This window comes from Amblyraja radiata, chromosome 3, assembly GCF_010909765.2.
Source record: "Amblyraja radiata isolate CabotCenter1 chromosome 3, sAmbRad1.1.pri, whole genome shotgun sequence".
Classification (NCBI taxonomy): Eukaryota; Metazoa; Chordata; class Chondrichthyes; order Rajiformes; family Rajidae; genus Amblyraja; species Amblyraja radiata.
In genome coordinates, this window is record NC_045958.1 from 87,692,433 (window position 1) to 87,715,075 (window position 22,643).

Below are 22,643 nucleotides of genomic sequence, written 5' to 3' on the forward strand. Positions count from 1 at the left end.
CGTTATTCCCATTATCATATATCTGTATACTGTGGATGGCTCGATAGTAATCGTGTATTGTCTTTCTGCTGACTGGTTAGCACCCAACAAAAGCTTTTCACTATACATCTTGTGACAATACACAAAACTAAACTCAACACACGCACATACACGTCAACAAAGTTTCAGCATTTCAGTTTTTTCCACATCTTGCTGGGGACTTCAATAGAACTGACATGAATTTTAGCTACTAATAAATTGCTCCTGCTGTAAACATACCGTGAAAATATTACAATTAGTTGCATGAGGTCTAAATGAGTTTTTAATAACTTATTATGCAACATTTACTGGTAACAATCTGGAGCTAAAACACTAATTTTATTTATATGCATTGTAATTGTCTCAATGTAATGGAGCTGAAAATAATTTTCACTTTTTTAACACGTTTATTCATGGGCATCTATTTATTTATGTCAGCCTGCCAACTTTATTTCATGCTCCACTGAAAGATTAAACTTAATTAAAAATTGTATGTCCGGTTTTCGGTTTTGTCTCAGAAATTCCCCAATATGATTGGCCGCTTCGACAGTTTGATAACATAGCTAGCTGCAAATTCTAACTGATTATGTTAAAAATGTCAACACAAAAGCCTACAGATGCCAGAACCTTGAGCAAACTGCTGGAGGAACTCAGCAGGTCAGGCAGCATCTGTGGGGGGAAATGGACAGACGGTGTTTTAGGTCTGGACCCTTGTTCAGACTGATGGAGTAGGGGTGGGTTGGAGTGGAATAAGCTGTAAAACAGAGGAATGGAAGCCTATTAAGGTGAGGTGAGTAAGGGTGATTAGCAGATGGGTGGTGGTAGTGACAAAGGCTGCAGGAGAAATGGTGAGAAAGGGCGTTGGTAATGAAGGAAGAGGTGTGTAAAGTAAAGCAGGAGGAAGGGATATGGGTAAAAGCGGATAGGGTGAGCGGAAAAAGAAAGGATAAAAGAGATTTGGAAGACTGGTGGGGTGAGTGGTGAGCAGAAGGAGGAGGGGGAAAGAAGCAAGGTGTGTTTGGTGGTGGGAGAGAAGCGTGTGCACGGACGAGGGGTAGAGGGATGAGAATAGGATCAGGGGTTTACTTGAAATTGGAGAATTCAATACTCATGCCCATCAGCTGCAGTCTACCCAAGAGGAATATAAGGCGCTGGTGACACAAGAAACTGCAGATGCCGGAATCTTCAGTCAAACATAAACTGCTGGATGAACTCAGCAGGTCTAGCAGCATCTGTGAAGAGAATGTCTTTCAAGGCTCACGGGAACTCTTGGTTGAATGCCATTTTAGCTCCCCTGCCAAAGCAAGACCATATGCAAGCTGGAACAGCAACTCATATTCCGCGAGTAGTCTTCAACCTAACAGCATGAACAAGGTTTTCTATAATTTCAAGTAAATCCTCCGAACCCCCTTCACATACCTGCCTGACCCATTGAGTTCCTGCAGCACTTTGTTTTTATTTATGTTAGAAGTGTCACCCTTCAGATGACTATCGTGAACAATTACAGCAAATCCTGCCTCCCTTTTGCACTATGCAGTGGCAAAATGAGGCCAGGTCATTTCATTAGTATTTTTACACCCATAAAATTAAAAAAAAAGTGGAAGGTGCTTAGTTGACAGGAAGACGGCAGAAGGAACATGATGATGAGTATGGCATGGAGAATGGAGCAGTGCCAGACTAACATTAAACAAATTCTAACTTTACTCCATGCAGATCCTGGCAGAACTGAGCCAACAAGTATTGTGAGTATATGATTATCATCAAGCTTAACCTGATCCCACAATTCACATAGCATGACTTTGATTTTGACAATCAAAATACCACACTTGGAACATCAAAAGAACTAACAAGTAACACTTCAAAGACTCATAAAACTTTGAATTTTTGCTCCAAAACTTCCTGACCATTAAATATGCACACAGAAAACATGAAAAAGTTTAATTACATTAATACTTTCAAACTATTCACTTTAATATGTTTCAAAGACTGGAATACCTGAACTGAAAAGACAGCTCAGAGTCAGCAAGCCAACGTCGCCAATATAAAATATTTCAAATTATGAATACAGCACAGGAACCCTAAAAAATAATAAGAAAAGGCTTCCAGCATTAATGAAATGAATCAAATTGAATTGTGAATACACCTAATATTTAATTTTGATAACATTTGTGAGAATCATTGGCAAGGCCAATATTTATTTTCTGTGCCTAATTGCCCTTCTGAGCGGCCTTCAGGTGAAGTTGCTTCCATCGTGTAATTGAGTTAGGAATTCCAAGATTTAGAACCAACGACACCAAGAAAAAAGAAATGAAAGTCCGGATGGTGCAAGACTCAGACGAGAACCTGCGCAAGGACAGGAGGAATATTAACACAAGAGACTTCAGATGCTGAAGCCCGGAGCAAAAGACAAGCTGCTGGAGGAACACAGCAAACAAGGAAATAGTCGACATTTCGGGTCGAGACCAAGCATCAAGATTGATGCAGCGTCTTAACCCAAAATGTTGACTATCCCTTTGCCTCCACAGATGTTGCCTGACAGAGTTTTTCCAACATCTGCAGTCTCTTGTGTATCTGTTGAAGGTGATGGCATTCAAATATGCCTCCTGTCTTTGCAGAAAGTACTATAGGGTTATGGGTTTGGGAGGTGCAGAACGAAAAAAGTTGCAGTGCATTTTGCAGATGTGTTGCAGAAGAAAATAATGATCAGGGTGGTGGATAGGATGTCAAATAAATGGGCAGTGTTGTTCTAGGTGATGTTGAGTTTCATGAGGGTTGTTGGAGCTGGACTCACTCAGACAAATGATGCATAGTTCATTATACTTGCATTAGCATCATGGAAATAGTGTAAAGGCTTGTGGAGGCACTTTGTACATGGTGCGAAGAGTTAAACTTCTGGTCAACAATGACACTATCCCGTTCCCAATTCCACTAATCAGCCAAGCCTTAATGTGATCAAGGTCTTGCAACAAGCAGGCACAGCACATCTCATTAGTAGAATAATTGCAAATGCAACTTAGGAGTCATTCCCATCGCTGTCTTCATAATGGAAGGAACATCATCAATGAAGCAGCTGAAAATGAATGGCACTAGAAACCTGCTCTCAGGAGTTGCTGCTGTGGTGACCAGACTCAAAACAATCAGTCAATAACCACAACGATCTTCCTTTGTGTGAGGAATGACTCAAGCTATGTGAATCTAGTCCTATAGCCATAATTTCTCTTTACTGTTGTATCTGATTAAAAGCTGCCTTTAAGTTCATGCAGAGCTACCAGAAACATGCCCAGCACTGCAGTTAGTCATGAAACCTCCATCAATCCTAGGGATAGTTTTAGCAGTGTCTATCAACTTGACTGCTATCGTAATACTTCATATTATAAGGTAATTTCCTGCAATTTGAAATTTTCAGCATAGAAAAAGAGATCATCGCAAAACAAGTCAGCTCATGAAATGGCCAAGAATGGTTATAAATGACTAGCTCCTCCTCGCTTTGAAAATATTCCACTTTTTATTGAAAACCTCACTTTCCTTACAAACCATCCCAGATGCAATCACATTTTCCTATCCAAAGGTACTTTTAAAATTTGTACCTATCTCATCCAAAATTCTATAAAATGAATATCTAAGTTAGGTTTGCCACATCACCAAGATATCAAATATCTTGAATGAGATTCATGGTATATTTTTTACTGTTTAACCTCCCTGCTGCCTTCAGCATAATGGACATACCATTCACCATGGCTTTGGTCAATGAAGTGCTCTCTTTTTGATTGCCATTCAAATAATATATTTTAGAACATAAAACATAGATCAGTACAGAATATTCGACCCATAATGTTTGTACCAAACATGGTGCCAAGTTAAACTGATCTCATCTCCCTGTACATGATCCATGTCCCTCTATTTCTTGTACTTCCATGTGCCTATCTAAAAGCCTCGTAAATGCCACCATTGTTTCTGCCTCCATCACCACCCCGGGCAATGCCTTTCAGGCCCCCTCCGCTCTGTGTAAAAAAAACTTGCCCCGCTCACCTTCTAGTGCTGGACATTTCCACCCTGGAAAAAAAGATTCTGACTGTCTGCCCAATCTATGTCCTTCATAATTTTATATACATCAATCAAGACTGCCCTCAACCTCCAATGTTTGAGAGAAAACAATCCAGTCTATCCAACCTCTCCTTGTAGATGAAACCCTCTAATCCAGGCAGCGTTTTGATGAAGCCTTGATTATTAGTCCTGGTTCAACAATTCAGCTCCACACAACCCTACTCACTGCACTTTACCCTTCTTGTTGGTGATGCACTTTGGGAAATACTTCGCTGTGAAAAGCATTAAGAAATTAAAATTGTATATCTCTCTTATTCCTCATTTTACTTTCATTAGAGCCCCCACATGATGAGAACCTAAATATTTTGTTTTTCACACATGCCTCATTTGTGCTTTCCAATAATTTCCTGGTCAGATTGAGAAACATTTCAATCAGACAAGCTCCACTATCAGCTGATGAATTGCTTAATTGCACAGGCAGCACGTGAAAACAGAACATAGCCCTGCTCGCAGTCCGCTTCAGCTTTATTCTCCCTGCCGGACAGCGGGTGCCGGAAGGGGCGTTACCTTCATGGTGGATGAGAGGCGAGAAGACCATTCTGCTCATCTCACAATTTTTTTAACTTTCATAACTTTTCACACATTTCACCGATCGGAACAAAACTTGGTGGCTTGGAGCAGAGGAGAACGGTAACTAAGGTGGCGAAAAAATCCTAGCGATATATGGTGGCCTTTTTGCACAAATTTAATTGTCAACGCAGACCGAAAGTGGTCAAGATGAGAGTTTTAGTAATAGTATAGATAGATGTGAGGAGCGTAGAAAGGATATCATCAGAATCTTTAATCTTAGGGCAGGGGAGTCTAGAAATAGAGGCCTTTCGTTTAAGGTGAAAGGGGAGAACTTTAAAGGAGATCTGATGAATAAGTTTTTCACACTGAGCGTACTGAAAATCTGGAATGAGTTGCCAGAGGATGCTTTGGAATCATAGAAACAATACAAAATAGGTGCAGGAGGAGGCCATTCGGCCCTTCGAGCCAGCACCGCCATTCATTGTGATCATGGCTGATTGTACCCAATCAACAACTCGTCCCTGTCTTCTCCCCATATCCCTTGATTCCACTAGTCCCTAGAGCTCTAACTAACTCTCTCTTAAATCCATCCAGTGATTTGACCTCCACTGCCATCTGTGGCAGGGAATTCCACAAATTCACAACTCTCTGGTTGAAAAAGTTTTTCCTCACCTCAGTCTTAAATGGCCTCTCCTTTATTCTAAGACTGTGGGCCCTGGTTCTGGACTCGGCCAACATTGGGACCATTTTTCCTGCATCTAACTTGTCCAGTCCTTATATAATTTTATATGTTTCTATCAGATCCCCCCTCATCCTTCTAAACTCCAGTGAATACAGGCCTAGTCTTTTCAATCTTTCCTCATATGACAGTCCCGCCATCCCAGGGATCAATCTCGTGAACCTACGCTGCACTGCCTCAATCACAAGGATGTCCTTCCTCAGGTTAGGAGACCAAAACTGTACACAATACTCCAGCTGTGGTCTTACCAGAGCCCTGTACAACTGCAGAATAACCTCTCTACTCCTATACTGAAATCCTCTTGTTATGAAGGCCAACATTCCATTAGGATTCTTCACTGCCTGCTGTACCTGCACGCCAACTTTCAGTGACCGGTGTACAAGGACACCTAGGTCTCGCTGTACCTTCCCCTTACCTAACCTAACCCCATTGAGATAATAATCTGCCCCCTTGTTTTTGCCACCCAAATGGATAACCTCACATGTATCTATATTATACTGCATCTGCCACGCATCTGCCCACTCACTCAACCTGTCCAGGTCACCCTGCAACCTCCTAACGTCCTCTTCGCAGTTCACACTGCCACCCAGCTTTGTGTCATCCGCAAACGTGTTAGTGTTACACCTAATTCCCTCTTCCAAATCATTAATATATTTGGTAAACAGTTGCGGCCCCCACACCGAGCCTTGCGGCACTCCACTCGCCACTGCCTGCCATTCTGAAAAGGACCCGTTCACTCCTACTCTTTGCTTCCGGTCTGCCAACTAATTTTCTATCCATGTCAACACCCTACCCCCAATACCATGTGCTCTAATTTTAGTCACCAGTCTCCCGTGCGGGACCTTATCAAAGGCTTTCTGAAAGTCTAGATACACTACATCCACTGGCTCTCCTTCATCCATTTTACTTGTCACATCCTCAAAAAATTCCAGATTAGTCAAGCATGATTTTCCTTTCATAAATCCATGCTGACTTGGAATAATCCTTTTACTGCTATCCAAATGCCCCATTATTACCTCTTTAATAATTGACTCCAGCATCTTTCCCACCGCCAAAGTCAGGCGAACTGGTCTGTAATTCCGATTTCTCTCTCGCTCCTATCTAGAAAAGTGGGATAACATTGGTTATCCTCCAATCCCCAGAAACTGATCCTTAATCTATTGAACATTGGAAAATGATCACCAATGCGTCCACTATTTCTAGAGCCACCTCCCTGAGGACCCTGGGATGCAGACCATCCGGCCCAGGGGATTTATCATCCTTCAGTCCCATTAGCCTACCCAATACTATTTCTCGCCTAATGAAAATTTATTTCAGTTTCTCTACCCCCTCAGATCCTCTGTCCTCCAGTACTTCTGGGAGATTGTTTGTGTCTTCCTTAGTGAAGACAGATCTGAAGTACCTGTTCAACTCTTCTGCCATTTCCTTGTTCCCCATAATAATTTCACCCGTGTCTGCCTTCATAGGACCCACATTTGACTTTGCTATTTTTTCTCCCTTACCATATCTAAAGAAGCTTTTACTGTCCTTCTTTACATTCCTGGCCAGCTTCCCCTCGTACTTCATCTTTTCAGCCCGTATTGCCCGTTTTGTTTCCTTCTGTTGCCCTATGATAGTTTCCCAATCCTCAGGCTTCCGGCTACTCTTTGCTGTGTTATACATCTTTTATTTTAGTTTTATTCTATCCCTAACTTCTCTTGTCAGCCACGGTTGCCTCCTACTCCCCTTAGAATCTTTCTTCCTTTTTGGAATGAAATGATCCTGCATCTCCCAGATTATGCCCAGAAATTCCTGTCATTGCTGTTCCACCATCTTTCCTGCTAGGATCCCTTTCCAGTTTACCTTGGTCAGCTCCTCTCTCATGCCTTCATAGTCCCCTTTGTTCAACTGCATCACTGACACTTCCGATTTAACCTTCTCCTTCTCAAATTGCAGATTAAAACTAATCATATTATGACCACTACCTCCAAGCGGATCTTTTACATCGAGTTCTCTTATCATATCTGGTTCATTGGACAAAACTAAATCCAGAATTGCTTTTTCTCTGGTCGGCTCCATTACAAGCTGCTCTAAGAATCCATCTCGGAGGCATTCTACAAACTCTCTTTCTTGGGTTCCTGAACCAACCTGATTTTTCCAGTCTACCTGCATATTGAAATCCCCCATCACCACAGTGGCATTACCTTTGTTACAAGACAGTTTTAACTCCTGCTGCAACTTACACCCTATATCCGGGCTATTACTTGGGGGGCTGTAGATAACATCAATTAGCGTCTTCATGCCTTAGCAATTCCTCAACTCAATCCACAGTGACTACCTCGTCAGTCCCTATGTCTTCCCTCGCAGGGGTCTGAATTCCATCCCTCACCATCAGAGCTACCTCCAACCCCCCCCCCCCCCTCCTCTGCCCACCTGCCTGTCCTTTCTATAGGATGTATAACCCTGAATATTAAGTTCCCAGCCACGTCTCGGTGATCCCCACAATGTCATATCTACCAACCTCTAACTGAGCCTCAAGCTCATCTACTTTACTTCTTATACTTCGCACATTCAAATACAATACTTTTAATTCCTTACGCATCTCACCTTTCACATCGATCCCTATTACACTTGGCCATACTCTCCTATCCCTTTGTGAGCTTTCTTTCCCGTTAATCCTGGGGTCATTAACTACCCCTTTACTCTCTTTCCCTTTAACTCTGTCCTTGACTATACCATTTGACAACCCCCCCATATTTAGTTTAAAACCACCTGTGTTGTAGTAGCAAACCTGCCTGCCAGAATGCCAGAAATCAGTTTTAAATACAACAGTTATAGGGTGTTTGGAAAGGTACTTGGGCAGAAAAAGCAAAGAGCGATACGGGCATAATGCCAGTAAATGGGATTAGCATAGAAACACATCACAGATGGCATGGACAAGGTCGGCTGAAAGAGCTCATTCCTATACTTACTTACTTACTTACTTACTTACTTACTGCCTATTATGCCTCTTGGCATGTAGGGCAGCAACGAAGGTCCTCCACTCCTGTCTGTTCTGGGCTAGCTTCTGGACACTACCCCAGGTCAGGTCCATTATTTTCATTTCCTCCACTACAGATGGTTTTGGGTCTCCCTCTTTTCCTTTTCCCTTCCGGTGTCCAGTGCAGGGCTATTCATGGGATGCTGTCTGGTCACCATTGACATTCATCCTAGCATTTGTCGATAGCCCTTGAAGTCCATCACGCCCAGTATTGTTGATTCCTTCAGTTGCTGTTTCCGTAACATATTTGTTTTACGAGACAGGGTTGTTAGCCCTGTGCTCAACCTCCAACCTGGAGGACCAGTGGATTGCTCTTCGTCTCGCCTCTACCCTTCGACCTGTCCAGCATGGGAGACCCTAACAGGAGACGAATCTCCCACTGGCATAGCTCTAGGGGTCACTGAGACACACAAGCTCCCCGACCACGACAAGTTTGCAATCCAACGGCATTTTTATGCTATTCATTTAATAAATATATATCCTGTTTCATCATTTATAGAATAACAATCACACCTATAAGTGTCAGCCTCCCTACCAGAGCTTACTATTCAATTCACTGCTTGCTTTGTTACCTAGAAAAGCATAGAAAACATAGAAAATGTGTGCAGGAATAGGCATTTCGGCCCTTTGAGCCAGAACCGCCAATGAATATGATCATGGCTGATCATCCTAAATAGTAAGATTAAACGAGAACTTACCAGTTTGAAGTTTGATCTGTATTTTATGAGGAGTTACGATGAGGGATTACGTGAAGAAGCCCGCCAGGACGCATACGTGTCATTCTTCAAAGCAGCGGTGTGAAATCACAGATAACTGTAATGACTAAACATAGTAAGATTAGAGAAGAGATACCAGTTAAGTATATGATCAGGGTGGGAGCGGAGGGCACGTAATCCCTCATCGTAACTCCTCATAAAATACAGATCAAACTTCAAACTGGTAAGTTCTCGTTTAATCTTACTATTTTACTTTGGAGTCACGTGAGTGACTACGTGAAGATTTTAAAGCTCTGTGATTTCATGCCGTGGAAACGAGTCCATGCATCACGTCTGCCTTGACTGTAGGAGGAATTGTGTTAACATAATTTGGACATAAATTCGACATTGAAATGATAAAATTTGTTAACACAAATTTATAACCCCTTTTTACGGGTTTAAATTAATTTACAGAACTTAAAATTGTTTCTGCAAACGTTCCAGGTTTCATTACTGGTTTATTATAAAATAATTGGAATGTTTTCCCTAGACCATCCTGCTGCCTTGAGGATTTGGTCCATTGGTACATCCAACTGTATCGCTGCCGATGTGGCTGCAGCCCTGGTGGAAACAGATTTTAAAAATATTAGTATCCACCCCAGCCTGTGTTAGCACCTGTTTCAGCCATCTTGAGATGGTCTGGACCGTCACTCTTGGTGTGGTTGCTAGTGGCTGACCAAAATGTGCCTTTTCATTGCCTCTTAGGATTTTCGTTTTCTCCATGAATAACGACAGATGTCTTACTATACACAGACGGTCATCTGTTGGGTATGACCTAATTGTATATTGAGGCCTGCTGATCCCTTTCTGTTCTGCTTACTAACTCATAAATATGAGACGTAATATTTTCTGTTGAGGAAGTCATGTTGTCCAGTCTAGTTTTTGCAGTGATTGTATCCTCTGTGCCGTGACCAATACCATTAGCATGACTGTTTTAATGTCAGTCTGTGTAGGGACAGAACTGTTGCTGGAGACCAATTCTTGAGCATCTTCAGGATAATTCTTACATCCCATAATTGGGAGTATCTGGTTCTTGGGGGATAGTATTAAAAATTCCCCTCATAAGTTTTGTACCAGTGGGTGAGTCCCAACAGTGTAATGCTCTGTCCCCTGCCATAGGTAAGTCGATAGGGCACTTCTGGCGCAGTTGATGGCACTGTAACTGAGCCCCTCATCATAGAGGAGGCTTGCCAGATATTCCAGAACAGACGGGATGTTCATGTCTCTGTAGGTGATGTTGTTTTTATGGCAGAGCATCGCCCACTCCCTGATATAGACTGTAGCAATAAATCTGGTCTATGAGGGATGGTGATACATGGTTCTAATACCATGTTTGATACCACTGGGAACCATGGTGTGTAGGCCAATCGGGTACTACCAATACCAGATGCAGAGTCTTGTTGTATTTCCTTAATACCCGACTGATGAGGCAGGGAAAGGAGGGAATGCGTAAATAGACAATATCCCCCCCCCCCCCCCCCCCCCCCCCAATGCAGCGAAAATGCATCTGTCGCCGCTGCCCCAGGGGATGGTTCCCATGAAACAGAATTTGATAACTGGTGGTTAAGTCTAGATGCGAATAAATCGATATCTGGTGTTCCATATTTTGCTGTGATATCAGCAAATAATATTTTATTCAACATCCATTTGGTGTTTTCATTAAGTTTGCGTGACCTGGCGTCTGCTACTGAATTTAGTCTTCCTGGGAGGTAAGTGGCTGATATCCAAATATCTCTCTGGATACACCATTGCCAAATTGTATAGCCAGATTGTCACATGATGTCGATTTGTTTCCACCCTGTGGTTAATGTATGCTACCACGGTGGTATTGTCTATCTGCGTCTAACATGCTGGTGATATGACCCAGTACAATATGACTTTTGGCCATGTAATGCCCCAACATTTCCAGGTAGTTTATGCCCAGTGTGAGTAATAATGATGCCTCCTGGGCAGTCCATCTACCTCGACAGCTGGTGATGGTATTGGTGGCTCCCCACCCAAGTGCACTGGCATCAGTTTGTAGTACCATGGAAGGGTTACTGACAATGATTGGATTGGAACAAAGCCAGATGTTATCTATCCACCATTTTAGCTTGATTGGTAGTTTCATAGATCTGTCAAAGTGACCTGCATAATTTAGAGTGCTTGTATTTTGCTCTCTGTAAGTTTTGGTAATGTAGAGGTCTAAATTGTGTGGCTGGAAAGGCAGCCATCATTATGCCCATTACTTTGCTACCAATCTGATGGATGGTTTACTGATGTCAGTGAGGTTATTGCAAGCCTCTATTAAATCTCTAGCCTTTCCCTTAGGCAGAGTCACCGACATGTGAAGTGAGTCAATGGTGAAACCCCAGATAGTCCATAGTAGTGGAAGGCGTTAGTTTAGATTTAACTGGATGGAAAATGAATCCCCGTTTTCCAAATAACTTTTTTGTGGCTGTTAGTTTGTTTGGCCAATTCCAAAGTTTTGCCCACAATGAGTATGTCATCTAAATATGCCATGACCATGTGAGTATGTTTCCGTAGAAACGCTAGGGCTGTTTTCAAAATTTTTGCGAACAGCCTGGGCTGATGATAACCCATTTGGCAGTGCTTTATACTGTCAGAGTTGTCCCATCCAGTTGAATTTTAAGTAACATCTGTGGTCACCTCGTATAGGCACTGAATAGTAAGCATCTTTTAAATCGATGCTGGCCATTGAAGTAACCTTTGGAAATTAATTGTTAAGGAGTAACAAAGGTATCTATTTTGTCAGATCTATGATGAGGCGATAACCATCATCTTTTTTGTTTTTGATAAAAATATTGGACATGAATTCTAATGGTTCGTGTTGAGTTTTCTCAATTACACCTTTTATGTAAAGCCGCTTCAGTTCAGCTTGCGCTTTTGATATTCCTTCATCAGGAGGCACGAACATTCGGTTCAGTATATGTTGAACTGGAGGGCTGTACTTGTGTATAAACTCTATTGTATATCCCTGGATACTGCTTAAGATGTAAGTATCGGTTGTTATCATGCTCCATGCATTCAGAAAGAGTGTAATCTCCACCCAACCTCCGTGATCCCTGTATATTGTAGGGAACCAGACCCACCTACCTCCATAGTTACCAGTGGTAGGTTTACTTTTTGTAGGTTCTTTGCTGCTGTTGTCGCGCTGGGGTCTGGATTTTCGGTTTGGTTGGCGTTGGAGGTCCCCGCATCTTCCAAGAAGGCCGGCCTGGGCCATGGCCTAAAAAGACTCATGTTTTGGGTACCGGACCTTCGAGCTTTCACCAGTTCTGCTGGTGGGTGCGTGGGGGTGCTGTCTTTGGCCGTAGTGGGTTCCAGTAGGTTCTCTTGTTCTTGCACCCCCTGCACACTTGTCTTTCCTTCTGCGGACCCCTCTTCCAGGTCAACCCAGAACTGACCCACAGTGCTCCCCTCTGATGAGGTAGAAGCACTGTGCAGCCCTTCAAGAGGCACTGCTGTGGGTTTATCATAGGGCCCACAGTGACCCGACTCCATCTCCCGGAGTCTGTCACGTTGGAGCAAAGCTCCATACACCGCTCCATCCGGCTCCAGCGCTCTCGGGCGCTGGCCGCCCGCGGTTGTTCAAAGTCGGACTCCTCTGAGTCCACGACCTTGTTTGTTTTGTGTCTAGCCTTTCCGCCCGGCCGCGTGGATCTGGCCGGTGTGGAGGCGACATCGGGCACAGCTGATCCCACTATCGGTGATCCTAGTGCCGCTGGCTGCTGCTGGCTGCCCGCTGCTCCGCGGTCCTCCCTCTCCAGCTTTGTTCTTACTGCCCTTCCGTGGAGTGGATATGGCCGGTGTGGAGGCACATCGGGCACAGCTGATCCCATCTAGCCCACCAGCTTTGTCGCAGCCCGTTGGTTTCTCCACCTGAAATCAGCATGGTAAAACACAAAAAGACCGCAGCTCTTACCTGCAGGTCCAGGTTGAAAATTGTCGCTACGGGGGAACGTCGTTCCACCCCGTCTGCTGCCGTTATTGACTTGTCCAAAAATCAACGGCGCTCTTTAAATAGTCTCCCGCCCGGCCGTGGTGTTCTGGCCGGCGCGGGACCAAAAGTCGGCACAGCTGATCCCTTACGGGGCTTGTGCCTTCAGTTGCTGCTGGCTTCCGCAACTTCGCGGTCCTCCCCAGCCAGCTTCATAGCAGCACTTGTGGACACTATTTTGTCCAGCTTCCCCCCCTGTGAAAAACCCAGCGCGGGGAACATTAATTTTTGCTTCCCTCTCCCGCCCGGCCGGGCCCAGTGCGGGAGCGAGTAGGGAGCGAAAGTCGGGCACAGCTGTTCCCATTACGGGAGATTAGCGTGTCTTTGGCTGCTGCTGCCGGCTGCCCGCTACTCCGCGGTTCTCCCCCGCCAGCTTTCCCGCAGCCTTCACGGATCCGGTCCATGTCTCAACCTAAAAGGTAAGTGGAAGGAACGCAGAGTCTTCTTACCTGCTGTTCCCGAATTTCAAATTCTGGAACGCAGAGTCTCCTTACCTGCTGTTCCTGGCTTTCAAATTTTGCCGCTGGGGGAACGTCGTTCCCCCTTGCTGTGACTTGTTGCAATGCGTGTAGCGATATGACACGCATGCGTCCTGGCGGGGTTCTTCACGTAGTCACTCACGTGACTCCGAAGTAAAATCAGTACCCCGTTCCTGCTTTCTCCCCATATCCCTTGATTCCGTTAGCCCTCAGAGCTTTATCTAACTCTCTCTTGAAAATATCCCGTGAATCGGCCTCCACTGCCCTCCGTGGCAGAGAATTCCACGGATTCACAATCTGTGGAATTAAATCTTTCCCTCCTCACCGTAAACCTATGTCCTCTGGTTCTCAATTCCCTTACTCTGAACAAACCACCGTGCATTTACCTGATTTCTTCCTCTCATGATTTTTTACACCTCTATGATATCACCTATCTCCTCCCGTGCTCCAAGGAATAAAGTCCTTCCCTGCTCGACCTTTCCCAATAGCACAGGCCCTCGAGTCCTGGCAACATCCTCGTAAATGTTCTCTGTACCCTTTCCAGCTTGACAACATCTTTCCTAGAACTTAATGACCAAAACTGAACATAATACTCTAAATGTGGCCTCACCATTGTCTTGTACAACTGTAACAGGACCTCCCATCTTCTATACTCAATACTCTGACTGATGAAGGCCCATGTGCCAAAAACCTTTTTGACCACCCTATCTACCTGTGATGCCATTTTCTAGGATTTATGTACCTGCATGCCTAGATCCCTCTGCTCTAGAACACTTCCCAGCGCCATTCACGGTGTAAATCCTGCATTTGTTAGACTTCCAAAAATGCAACCTCACATTTTTCTGTATTATATAACATCAGCCATTATATAACATCAGCCCACCTGCCCAACCGATCAATATCCTGCTGTAATTATTGAAAACCATCTTTAATACCTGTATCTATAATACCACCCACTTTATTGTGATCTGCAAACTTGCTAATCATGCCTTGTAGTCTCATTCAAATCATTGATATGGATGACAACCAAAATTAGGCCCAGCACCAAACACTGAGGAACATCACCAGTCTGAAAAATAACCTTCCTCTGCTTATAGAATCATAGAATCATAGAAAGTAGGTGCGAGAGTAGACCACCAGGTCCGTCGAGCCCGCACCGCCATTCACTCATGGCTGAACACCAAACAGACACACTTACCCACAAACAGTAGACACAAGACACAGAACACAAGACACTACCCTCCCCTTTATACCGCTATCACCCCTCTCCACCCCAAGAACCGCGTGATCTCCTGGGGGAGGCAAAAAACCGGATAAAAACCCAGGTCCAATTCGGGAAAAAAATCCGGGAAATTCCTCTCCGACCCCAATCCAGGCGATCGACACTTGTCCAGGAGATCACTCAGGTCTACTATACTAACCATACCTAGGTCCATATCCCTGCCCTCTCCCCGTAGCCCCTTATCCCCTTGGCAGCTAAAAAACCATCTATTTTTGACTTAAATATATTTAACGTTTCTGCTTCCACTGCTCCCTGGGGCAGTGAATTCCACAAACTAACCACCCTCTGGGTGAAGAAGTTCTTCCTCATCTCAGTTTTAAAAGAGCCCCCCCTCACTCTGCAACTATGTCCCCTAGTTCTAGCCTCCCCGATCATTGGGAACATCCTCGGTGCATCCACCCGATCAAGGCCCCTCACGATCTTATACGTTTCAATGAGATCGCCTCTCATTCTTCTAAACTCCAAAGAGTAGAGTCCCAGCTTACTTAACCTTTCCTCATATGTCAATCCCCTCATTGCAGGAATCAATCTTGTAAACCTTCGCTGCACTGCCTCCAGGGCTAGTACATCCTTTCTTAAGTATGGACCCCAGAACTGTACACAGTATTCCAAATGTGGTCTCACTAATACCGTGTACAGCTGCAGCAAGACCTCCGTGTTTTTATACTCAATCCCCCTAGCAATAAAGGCCAAAACTCCATTGGCCTTCCTGATTGCTTGCTGCACCTGCATACTGACTTTTAGTGATTCATGTACTAATACCCCTAGATCCCTTTGCGTTGCATTACAACGCAGCTCCTCCTCATTTAGAAAATAACTTGCCCTATCATTTTTTTCCCCAAAGTGAATGACTTCACATTTATTAGTATTAAATTTCATCTGCCAAGTTGTTGCCCACTCACCTAGCTTATCTATATCCTTTTGCAGACTCTTCCTATCCTCCTCATCCCCTACTTTCCCTCCCATTTTCGTATCGTCCGCAAATTTTGATATATTACACTTGGTTCCCTCCTCCAAATCATTTATATAAATTGTGAACAACTGGGGTCCCAGCACCGACCCTTGCGGAACCCCGCTAGTTACCGGTTGCCATCCCGAGTATGAACCATTTATCCCCACTCTCTGCTTCCTATTCGTTAGCCAATCCTCTACCCATGCTAATATATTACCCCCAATCCCATAATTTTTTATTTTTAGCAATAGTCTCTTATGTGGCACCTTGTCAAAAGCCTTTTGGAAGTCCAAGTATACCACATCCACCGGTTCCCCTTTATCCACCCGAGTTGTTACTCCCTCAAAGAATTCGAGCAGATTCGTTAAACACGATTTCCCCTTCACAAAACCATGCTGGTTCTGTCTGATGAAGTCATGTTTATCCAAGTGGCCCGTTAGTGTTTCTTTAATAATTGTCTCCAACATTTTACCCACCACCGATGTTAGACTAACCGGTCTATAGTTACCCGCCTTCTGTTTACTTCCTTTTTTAAATATAGGTGTTACATTGGCCATTTTCCAATCCACTGGGACCGTTCCTGCCTCCAGGGAGTTTTGGAAAATTATCACCAATGCATCCACAATCCCCACTGCTATCTCCCTCAAGACCCTTGGATGTAATCCATCAGGCCCAGGGGATTTATCCTCCTTCAGTCTCATTAATTTCCCTAATACCACCTCCTTGGTGATCTTAATAGTATTTAGCTCCTCCATTCCTACCGCCTCCTGTTTATCCAGCGTTGGAATATTTTTTGTGTCTTCTATGGTGAAGACTGATACAAAATACTCGTTTAATGCCTTTGCCATTTCCATGTTCCCCACCAACAACTCTCCAGTCTCACCCTCCAATGGACCAACGTTCACCTTAGCCACCCTTTTTCTTCTTATATAGCTATAAAAACTCTTACTATTAGTTCTTATGTTGTTCGCTAAATTCCTCTCATAGCTTATTTTCCCCGTCTTAATTAATCTCTTAGTTACTTTTTGCTGACCTTTAAATGCTTCCCAATCCTCTACCCTCCCACTACCTCTGGCTACCTTATATGCCCTTGCCTTCAGCCGAATACTATCCTTTATAGTTTTACTGAGCCATGGCTGACTGTTCTTACCCTTACCCCTTTTTTTCTTCATAGGAATAAATTTTTCTTGAAGGTTATACAGTAGATCCTTAAACGTACACCACTGCTCATGTACCGTCTTATTCTTGAGTCTGCTATCCCAGTCAACTTTGATCAGCTCAGTCCTCATACCTTCATAATCCCCCTTATTTAGACTAAGCACCCTAGCCTGAGTTTCAACCTGCTCCCCTTCTATTTGAATATGGAATTCGACCATATTGTGGTCACTTGTTCCCAACGAGTCCCTAACTATGACATTTTTAATTAATCCTGCTTCATTACACAGGACCAGATCTAAGATTGCCTCCCCCCTTGTCGGTTCCGTGACATACTGTTCTAGGAACCCGTCTCTAATACATTCTATAAACTCTTCCTCTAGTCTACCCTGCCCAGTTTGGTTTGCCCAATTAATATGAAAATTGAAGTCCCCCATGATTACAGCAGTTCCCTTTTTACATGCGTCAACTATTTGCAGATTTATGTTCTGACTAACAGCGTCACAGCTATTTGGAGGTCTATAAATTACACCCACTAGTGTTTTTTTCCCCTTGTTATTCTCTATCTGTACCCAAGCTGTTTCACTATCCTGATCCTTCAACGCAATATCCTTCCTCTCCATTGCCGTTATTCCCTCCCTTATTAAAAGGGCCACCCCTCCTCCCTTTCTTTCCTGTCTATCTTTTCTAATTGTCGAGTACCCATCTATATTTAACTCCCAGTCCTGATCCCCTTGCAGCCATGTCTCCGTAATGGCCACGATATCATAACTATATATACTTAATTGCACCGTTAATTCATTTATCTTATTTCGAATACTCCGCGCATTTAGATAAAGCACTTTCAGATGATTTTTACTACCCTTCTTTTCCGTTTTTGCCCCTTTTACATCTAGAGCTTTATCTTCACACATTCTGAGAAACCCCCCGTCTCTTCTTCTCTGTTTATTTCCTTTTTTCTCTTTCTCCTCTTGTGTCCGAGTGCTTCCCTTTTCTGCTTCCTGCCTCCCATTTGGTCTACTAGCTTTCTCTATTTGAGTCCCTCGCCCCAACCATTCTAGTTTAAAGTCCCCCCAGTGACCTTTGCAAATTTCCCCGCCAGGATGTTGGTCCCCCTCGGGTTCAAGTGCAACCCATCCTCTCTGTACAGGTCCCACCTTCCCCAAAAGAAGTCCCAATGATCCAGAAACTTGAATCCCTGCCCTCTGCACCAGTCTTTCAGCCACGCATTTATCCTCCACCTCGCTCTATTCTTACTCTCACTGTCGCGTGGTACAGGCAGTAATCCTGAGATTGTTACCTTTTTGGTCCTTTTCCTTAACTCTCCTCCCAACACCCTAAATCCTCCCTTCAAGACCCCTTCACTCTTTTTACCTATGTCATTTGTACCAATATGTACCACGACCTCAGACTCCTCTCTCTCTGATTTCAGGATATCTTGGATGCGTTGAGACACGTCCGAGACCTTGGCACCAGGGAGGCAGACCACCATCCTGGTCTCCCGACTGCGGCCACAGAAACGCCTATCCGACCCCCTAACAATAGAGTCCCCAATTACTATTGCCCTCTTCTTTTTTTCCCTACCTTTCGGAGCAACAGGGCCGGTCTCTGTGCTGGAGGCCCGTCCGCTGTTGCTACTCCCGGGCAGGCTGTCATCCTCATCCGTACTCAAACAGGAGTACTTATTTGCAAGGTGTACCGACATTGGAGTACTCCCTCGTTCCTGCCTCTGCCCCTTGCCCTTCCTTAGCGTGACCCACATGTCTCCCTCCCGTGGTTTTGGAGTGACCACCTCCCTATAACTCCCCTCTATGACCTCGTCACTCCCCCTGACAAGACAGAGGTCATCGAGCTGCTGCTCCAGGAACCTAATACGGTCCCTTAGGAGCCCCATCTCTCTGCACCTGGTGCAGATGTGGACGTCTGGAGGGACATCCGACACCATGACCTCCCACATCTGACATCCAGAACAGTACACTGCTCTGACTGTCATTCTCTCGCCTTACCCTGGATCCGATACCAGTACAATACAATAGAAACTGCTGGGAGAAATCAGCAGGTATCTGACTCACAACAACTGCTCCCTCTTGCCCTTTAAACTGTACCTTTATTATATAAACAAAAAGCACTGTACCTTCAGCCCACTGTACCTTCAGCCCACTGTACCTTCAGCCCACTGTACCTTCAGCCCACTGTACCTTTAGCCCACTGTACCTTTACTAAAGCACTGTACCTTTAACCAGAAAGCAGAAATGCTAACCTGAGGTTGCACCCAATCAGCTGCTTCCTCTAGTCTGCTCCCACCAATCAGCGGCTTCCCCAGAAACCCTCCCTATGGAGTGTGGAACGTTACGGGATTTGGTAAGCCCTGACCCTCCACCGCTGTCTCCAACGGTCCTGGGTCTCTGTGAGAACAAGCCCCGTGCCCGATTCAAGTACTCACCGCCCTGACCCTCCACCGCTGTCTCCAATGGTCCTGGGTCTCTGTGAGAACAAGCCCCGTGCCCGATTCAAGTACTCACCGCCCTGACCCTCCACCGCTGTCTCCAACGGTCCTGGGTCTCTGTGAGAACAAGCCCCGTGCCCGATTCAAGTACTCACCGCCCTGACCCTCCACCGCTGTCTCCAACGGTCCTGGGTCTCTGTGAGAACAAGCCCCGTGCCCGATTCACACTGCTTTCTTCCATGAAGCCAATTTTCAATCCATTCAGCTATCTTTCCTTGGATCCCATGCGATCTAATCTTCCAGAGCAGCCTACCATGCGGGACTTTGTTAAATACCTTGCTGAAATCCATATATACATCTACAGCTCTGCACTCATCAACCTTTTTGCTCACATCTCCAAAAAAAAATTATTCGTAAGACGCAACCTCCTGCGCAGAAAACCGTGCTGACTACCCTTAATCAGCCCATGTCCATCAAAATGCATCTTATATCTTATCCCTCAGAATACTCTCTAGTAACTTTCTGACCACAGATGTCAGGCTCACTGGCCTGTGGTTCCCAGGCTTTTTCCTGCAGCCCTTCTTAAATAGAGGCACAACATTCGCCACCCTCCAGCCTTACGCCCTCCAGCCGGAAGCTCACTCGTATTTAATGACGTCTCGTAAATCTCAGCCAGGGCACATGCAATTTCCTCTCCATCTTTCCACAGGGTCCTTGGATATATCTGATCAGGCCTGGGTGATACTGTATGTCTACCTTCATACACATCAGGACCTTCAGTATCTTCTCGACCATAATACTGACTGCTCTCAGACCACTTCCATTGACAGCCTCAAGTTCCTCAGTCCTCATGTCTTTTGCCACAGTAAAAACAGAGACGACATACTCATTCAGGATTTTACCCATCTCCTGTGGCTCCACACAGAGTAGACGGCTTTGATTACTGAGGGGTCTCATTCTTTCTCTGGATACCTTTTTTCCCTGTATGTATTTATAAAATCTGGTGGGATTACCATTACTGTTATCTGCCAAAGCCACTTCCTGTCCCCATTTTGCCCACCTACGATTTAACCTTCCTAAATCAAATGAGAAAATTAACAACATAAATAAACTTGCATTTTTCTCTCTGTTTGGTTTGATAGTTTTCCTCAATTGATACAACTTCAAAAAGAGCAACAAATTTGCAACACTCCAGAAATGGCAGGAAAGACACCTCCGTAAATATAATTCTTTGGGAATTTTAAGCCATTGTAACACTTTTTTGTGGATTTTCTTAATAACAATTGCTTGAATGAGAAATTTGCTTGAATGGAAATTGCTAATAAAGGCTTATGAAAACCAAAAGTCAAAAACATTTTACTTTTTATGTCTCAAATTATTGAAGTTTTAGAGGCCTCAATCAAGCGTTTTGCCTCATCAAAACTATGGTTTTATGCTCAGCACATATGCTGTTGACATACTTTTTGCATTGAAAGAGTACCTTAAAATACTAAAATATTAACTGACAGCCTGCAAATACTTCATTAACACTGTTAAATATTCAGTGCTCCAGGCAAGCCTTTTATCAAACAAGCTCATTAGAAGAGAGAAAAACAAAAACTAAAAGCCATGTGGTAGGCAATGGCCAGATTTCAATTAGAGATATTCACATCGATCTGAATAACATCTTATTCACTCTGCTCTCCCCACCTTCTCGTTCCTGCTGTAGGCACATGGTCAGTTCCTGAATAGTGGCTTTGTCCACAGCAGACTGCACTCTCAGCTGGTCCAGCTCCTCTCTCAGGTTCATACTGCAACAAAAGAAACCCAAGGCTGATTACCGGCAATCTCAAGTATAGCTTCTTTCTACAACTCACATTTTCTGCAAACAAAAGTACTTTGAACGAATTTAGTGGCAAAGCGAATAATGATGATCCTGTCAAATATAGGCACCAGAGAAAACTGGAGTTGGTGAGATATTCCCTAATGGAACAATGCTTAGTTGATTTATCACTAAGAGCCATAGCTGACAATTTTTGCACCAGTTGTAGGTATGTTGCAAAGCCTACTTGAAGATAGCTGAAAATCTGTCCCAGCCCGTGTGCGCGATTTTGGCGCCGTTTAGAGGGGGGCGGGTTTAAAACGCGATTTTCCCTAGGCTGTTCAAATCGAGGTTTTTCAGCCTAGTTAATTATTAACGAAAAATCGCTGGAAGATTCCGTAGCTGGAGCTATTTTTAGTTTTACTTGTTATAGTAGGTTAAAAATTAACCTCTAAACCCGCGACCGCCGACAACGGGCAAGATCTCATACAGGGGAAAACGGAAGATAGGCTGTTTATTTTTACGTTAAAAAGGGCTTCTTAAGATCCCTTTATACAAAGTTTAATGTTGCGAGGAGCTAATTTGGGCCCCATTATATCCCGCAGTATTTTTCTGGGCATTTGGGGGCACAAATCTACCGCAATGTGAACGTTCTAAACCAGCGCGTTCACAGGATCCCACTGGAAAGCTGATTTAAATGGACTTTAATTTACAGCAATTGAACACTAAATTCCTTCCATTTGGCCTATAAATTAATGTAAATGAGATTTAAAAATCATGTTTTATGGTGAATTATTTGTGAATATTATTTGGACACTTAGGCTATTTAAAAATGTTAATCATTTATTAAGAAATGGATAGATGTTTAGATCTAGTAATTGAAGTTTGAAATTAGCTACAATTGGGTAACTAACTAATTATATGCTTTAATTTCAGGTCATCCAAGTAAGATTATTTTATATTTGTTTCAGAATGCTTCAATCTATGATAACTGAAAATTTCATTCAGTTCTCTTAATTTTTAAGAAAGTTATGTGCTTTTGACTGTCCACGATCACAGCTTTTTTGTTATGTCCATAGAAAATCAATAGGGAACAAGATGCTAATTTCCGAGTATGAAAATGGCCATAACTTTTTAAATACTTGAGATATGAAAGTGAATTAGGTGTCAAATTAAACTTCTTTTTATGCTTTATCTGATGGGATAAATTGCAGACTTGATTTTTTAAATCTCAAAATTTTGTAACATTGCTACCAGTTGTATTTATAAAAATCTACTTTTGATAGTCAATGATTGCTTTTACTAAATTGCTAATCAGAATGTTAACAATGCAGATTGTTATATATACACATTCAAAATATATCATTATGCAATTTATGATGG

At 43.7% G+C, this 22,643-nt stretch overlaps 1 protein-coding gene across 6 annotated transcripts in view; it reads right to left on the minus strand.

Annotated features, from left to right (window-relative positions):
• The window catches only part of cntln (centlein), a 392,762-nt gene that overhangs the window by 185,867 nt on the left and 184,252 nt on the right, over positions 1-22,643 (minus strand). For all 6 annotated transcript variants that reach the window (XM_033018258.1, XM_033018259.1, XM_033018260.1 and 3 more), the window contains exon 14: positions 21,149-21,249. In XM_033018258.1, coding sequence (XP_032874149.1) covers positions 21,149-21,249 — 101 coding nt within the window. The remainder of the gene's footprint in view (positions 1-21,148; positions 21,250-22,643) is intronic.